At 49.2% G+C, this 5,802-nt stretch overlaps 1 protein-coding gene across 6 annotated transcripts in view; it reads right to left on the minus strand.

The window, feature by feature from the left end:
* The window catches only part of akap13 (A-kinase anchoring protein 13), a 26,013-nt gene extending 25,263 nt beyond the window's left edge, over positions 1–750 (minus strand). For 5 of the 6 annotated variants that reach the window (XM_077022575.1, XM_077022571.1, XM_077022573.1 and 2 more), the window contains exons 1-2: positions 503–750; positions 146–193 (exon numbers count right to left, since the gene is read on the minus strand). In XM_077022575.1, coding sequence (XP_076878690.1) covers positions 146–193; positions 503–600 — 146 coding nt within the window. In that variant the 5' untranslated portion in view covers positions 601–750. The remainder of the gene's footprint in view (positions 1–145; positions 194–502) is intronic. The other variant, XM_077022574.1, reaches the window with a different exon arrangement.
* Positions 751–5,802: the final 5,052 nt, after the last annotated feature.

Here is a 5,802-nt window from a genome sequence, read left to right on the forward strand (position 1 = left end):
GGTTTAAACCTGAACCAGAGGGTTTGGGATTAAACCTGAACCAGAGGGTTTGGGTTTAAACCTGAACCAGAGGGTTTAGCTGCTGTATTTTACGTTACAGGGCTCAGTGTGTGTTTGTGGGCGGGGCTAATGAGGACTGAGGTACCTCCTCCTGTGTCCTGCAGATTTCACCCCTTCCTCATTCTGTACAACACTGGACCCAGACGGGGGGGTTGGGTGGGAGAAGGGTGGATAGTGGGGTAGAAAAAAGAAAGAAATGGAAATGTGAACGACAAATAGCTGTGAAAATTTAAAAATGAATGAATGAATGAATGAATGGATGGATGGATGGACGGACAACACTGCAGCTTCCATCACAAACCAATACAGACTGAAGGACTTCTGGGACCTCCACACACCAGCACACCCTCCCCGACACACAGACCTAAACACACATGCACACAGCCCCCCCAGCACACACACAGGTGCTCTTGGCCTCCCCTGCAGGGGTGTGCGTGTGTACCTGCGCTGGACCGTGTCGGTCTGACCCGCAGAGTTCTGGCTCGGCCCCCAGCTGTGTCTCCGTGCCGGGGAGAGCGAGCGAACACCGGAGCGCTCCATCAGCGCACGTTCTGGCACCTCCGTCAGGTGATCCTGCCTCTCCTCCTCCTCAGCTCCACCCACAAGAGGCGGGTCTCCAGAGGATGCAGGTGCTGTTGTGTCTGAGCCGGCCGTGAGCCCCCAGGTCCCAATGCTGGAGGAGTCGTCTGTGGATATGGATCCAGTCAAGGAGATTCCACTGGTGCTGTCACCTGTGAGAGTGACAGAGTCCTCAGCCTGATAGAGAGAGCGAGAGAGAGACAAAGAAATGGGGGCAACAAGAAAGAGAAAGTGAGAGAAAGTAGAGCTTGTAGTCATACACTCTCACACTCACCCCCTCACAGTCTGACCATAACCCGTTCATTAGCAATAGATCAGACATTACTGGACAAAGGCTAAAAGCAGCCCTTACTACTCGACCCCAACCCCTACTACTCGACCCCAACCCTTACTACTCGACCACAGCCCTTACTACCTAACCCTAACCCTTACTACCTAACCCTAACCCTTACTACTCAGCCACAGCCCTTACTACTCATCCCCAACCCTTACCAGTCATCCCCAACCCCTACTACTCAATCCCAACCCCTACTACTCAATCCCAGCCCTTACTACCCAACCCCAACCCTTACTACCTAACCCTAACAACTCAACCCCAACTCTTACTACCAAACCTCTCAGCGGGTCTGCCCCACTCTTACAGGCCCAGTTTCTCTCTCACATGTTGAGACAGGCCTGCAAACATCTGTGTTCAGCTTACATAATGACTTCTCTCTGTCTCTCTCACTCTTCCTCACAAAAACAATATTAGTTTTCTCCAATGTGGAAGCATGTGGTACTCTAGTCACAGCGGGTGGGCTCTGAGCAATAGACTGGATAAAACTGTAGATCAAGGCCAGGGGGCGGGCCAGGGGGCGGGATGCTTCTAACCAGGAACCTTAACCTATTTCCACCTGCCCAAGCTCAGAGTACTCCATTCCCAGCAAAAGAAATAAGTGCATGCATGTGTGTGTGTGTGTGTATACACAGTGCAAGTGTCAACTGCAAAACGTCATTTCACAGCTGCTATATCACCTTCTCCAAGTGTTTATGCTCACACCATCACTATGGCAATTTCATTTCCTGTCAGCTGTTTTGGGTTTTTTTTTTTTTTTTGGTGATGTGGGTAGAGACATGAAGCAATGCAAAAGCATTTAGCTACACAGCAGAGAGAGGCAGCAGGGTAACGGTCTCCTACACCTCTACAGAGGCAGCAAGATAACAGTCTCCTACACCTCTATAGAGGCAGCAGGATAACGGTTCCCTACACCTCTACAGAGGCAGCAGGATAATGATCCCCTACACCTCTAGAGGCAGCAGGATAATGATCCCCTACACCTCTACAGAGGCAGCAGGATAACGGTCTCCTACACCTCTACAGAGGCAGCAGGGTAACGGTCCCCTACACCTCTACAGAGGCAGCAGGATAACGGTCTCCTACACCTCTACAGAGGCAGCAAGATAACAGTCTCCTACACCTCTACAGAGGCAGCAGGGTAACGGTCTCCTACACCTCTACAGAGGCAGCAAGATAACAGTCTCCTACACCTCTATAGAGGCAGCAGGATAACGGTCCCCTACACCTCTACAGAGGCAGCAGGATAACGGTTCCCTACACCTCTACAAAGGCAGCAGGGTAACGGTCCCCTACACCTCTACAAAGGCAGCAGGATAAAGATCCCCTACACCTCTACAGAGGCAGCAGGATAACGGTCCCCTACACCTTTACAGAGGCAGCAGGATAACGGTCCCCTACACCTCTACAGAGAAAGCAGGATAACGATCCCCTACACCTCTACAGAGAAAGCAGGATAACGATCCCCTACACCTCTACAGAGGCAGCAGGGTAACGGTCCCCTACACCTCTACAGAGGCAGCAGGATAATGATCCCCTACACCTCTACAGAGGCAGCAGGATAATGATCCCCTACACCTCTACAGAGGCAGCAGGATAATGATCCCCTACACCTCTACAGAGGCAGCAGGATAACGGTCCCCTACACCTCTACAGAGGCAGCAGGATAATGATCCCCAACACCTCTACAGAGGCAGCAGGGTAACGGTCCCCTACACCTCTACAGAGAAAGCAGGATAACGGTCTCCTACACCTCTACAGAGACAGCAGGATAACGGTCCACTACACCTCTACAGAGGCAGCAGGATAATGATCCCCTACACCTCTACAGAGGCAGCAGGATAACGGTCCCCTACACCTCTACAGAGGCAGCAGGGTAACGGTCCCCTACACCTCTACAGAGGCAGCAGGATAACGGTCCCCTACACCTCTACAGAGACAGCAGGATAACGGTCCCCTACACCTCTACAGAGTAGGCCTGTCACGATAACAAAATTTTCAGAATGATATATTGTTCCAGAAATTATTGCGATAAACGATAATATTATATTTATACTTGACGAGTCGCGAGTGGTGCGAGAGTCAGCGTGGCGAAAATGACGTAATCGCAGTGGCTCTGCCCATGTGCGAGGTCGTGCACCTCTCGAATTTTGTAACTTTGCGCGCACCGCGCCTCAGCGCAATGAACAAAGTCATGTTTGCAGGGTTCATACACCTTTACAAGGTGGAATTCAAGCACTTGTACGTCACTTTAAAGGTCCATTTCAATATTTACCAGCACGTTAAACTTAATTAAGTTAAGTCTTTATACATATACTTGAAATAATTCACCTTTTATCACATTATTTAATGGTGGTTTATTTTCAAAACGCCCAATCTTAACGTCTTCACGTTCTCTCATGTTTCGTCCTGGAATTACAAGAGGCTCGTATTTGTTAACGTAATACAAGAGAACTGTTCAGTCAGACAGATATTTGTTGTGAAATGAACAAATTCCAGCACTTTTTAAACCTGAAGCACAAAGCAACATTAAACTTCATCAGGTAAATGTTCATTCCCCTGTTTTTGATGGGTGTTTCTTTATACTACCACATATCGTTTCGAACAAGTATAAACGCTTCCAAGCAAGCAAGTATAACCACTTCCACCGTTCGTGGAGGTGGGCAGAGTCACGCACTACGGTCACTAAACAACCATTAAATAATGTGATAAAAAGTGAATTATTTCAAATCATTTTGAGTCCTAGTAGCCTCGAATACGTTCGCGAGCTAACACATCTCCACCGGTGTGTGTGGAGGCACCGTTATTGACACATACGCTCTCCGTGTACTGCACTCATTTCCTAACCGGTAGATGTCGCTCTCTGATCACAGATTTGTCTTCCCTTAAGGGGGGATGGGGGTGCGAGAGAGCAGCACTGCGTGCCTTTCTGAAATCTAACGTAGTCGCGGTTTATTTTCATGTAAACAAATTTGCGCGGAAACCCAATGGCCTATTATCGACATCAGCAAAAATGATCGCGGTAAAAAAAATTATCGTACGATAAGTCGATAATGTAATTATCGCAATAGGCCTACTACAGAGGCAGCAGGATAACGGTCCCCTACACCTCTACAGAGGCAGCAGGATAACGATCCCCTACACCTCTACAGAGGCAGCAGGGTAACGATCCCCTACACCTCTACAGCGGCAGCAGGGTAACGGTCCCCTACACCTCTACAGAGGCAGCAGGATAAAGATCCCCTACACCTCTACAGAGGCAGCAGGATAACGATCCCCTACACCTCTACAGAGGCAGCAGGATAACGATCCCCTACACCTCTACAGAGGCAGCAGGGTAACGGTCCCCTACACCTCTACAGAGGCAGCAGGGTAACGGTCCCCTACACCTCTACAGAGGCAGCAGGGTAACGGTCCCCTACACCTCTACAGAGGCAGCAGGATAAAGATCCCCTACACCTCTACAGAGGCAGCAGGATAACGATCCCCTACACCTCTACAGAGGCAGCAGGATAACGGTCCCCTACACCTCTACAGAGGCAGCAGGATAACGGTCCCCTACACCTCTACAGAGGCAGCAGGGTAACGGTCCCCTACACCTCTACAGAGGCAGCAGGGTAACGGTCCCCCTACACCTCTACAGAGGCAGCAGGGTAACGGCCCCCTACACCTCTACAGAGGCAGCAGGATAACGATCCCCTACACCTCTACAGAGGCAGCAGGGTAACGATCCCCTACACCTCTACAGAGGCAGCAGGGTAACGGTCCCCTACACCTCTACAGAGGCAGCAGGATAACGATCCCCTACACCTCTACAGAGGCAGCAGGATAACAGTCGCCTACACCTCTACAACATACACCTGAAAGAAATGACTAGTTTAACTAGAAACAACACAACCAGAGCATAAAGGAGCAAGAAGTCATTTTACTAATGACTATACTTCCTGTTATAAAAACGTTAGTATACTGACACCTAGTGGGCTGGATGTTTCAGAGATGTTTCTGTATGTTACAGAAGTGCTGGTCACAATTTTGGTGTAAAAATGACCTGCTCCCTCATCACTAAAACAACCAACAGCAAACAGACAAGTTTAATTACAACCAACACAACCAGGTATTAATTCAACACCTCAGTCTGAACCAGTATGACAAAATAAACTGAACCAGTACTTCCAATGACACACTATATCAAAATACCACTACTAACTGTGTACTCAAACTCTACCCTGAATGAACACACTTGGACTGTAATCAGAGTCACTTCTGGAGAAACGGGCGAGCTGGTTTGCGTCAGCCCTGAGGGCAGCGCTGAGAGGGCTGAGGAGGAATGACATCAGAATGAGGTCATAATTACCCAGAACAATCACACGTTACATAACTCTGGCACAAGCGCCCAAACAATGAGGAAAAACCCTCGTAGCACAAGCAAAACCAGTTAGTGAAGAGGCAATCAAAGCACAAGGACACCTCACCCACACACAGACACACTCTCATACACACACTCACAGAGTGTAGGCTATATTCCACTCACTTGTTTGAAGACACCATCATCAGCATTGTCTGGCCCCAGAAGTGAATCCCCATCACTGATCGAGTCTGATTCAGGCAGGGAACTCTCAGACACACACAGACACTCCCTGAGAGAGAGAGAGAGAGAGAGAGAGAGAGAGAGAGAGAGATGGGGGGGGGGGGGTCAGAGGCAGTGTGTGTGAGTTAGGAGTGTATGAGGACAGTCCCCTATAATGCAGGCCTTCCTCACAGGACGCTGATGTCATCTACTTAAATAGATGATCTTATTGGATTTGTGACTCTTTTGTGTCGACAGGAAG

The sequence above is a fragment of the Brachyhypopomus gauderio genome, chromosome 11, assembly GCF_052324685.1.
Source record: "Brachyhypopomus gauderio isolate BG-103 chromosome 11, BGAUD_0.2, whole genome shotgun sequence".
In the NCBI taxonomy this organism is placed as follows: Eukaryota; Metazoa; Chordata; class Actinopteri; order Gymnotiformes; family Hypopomidae; genus Brachyhypopomus; species Brachyhypopomus gauderio.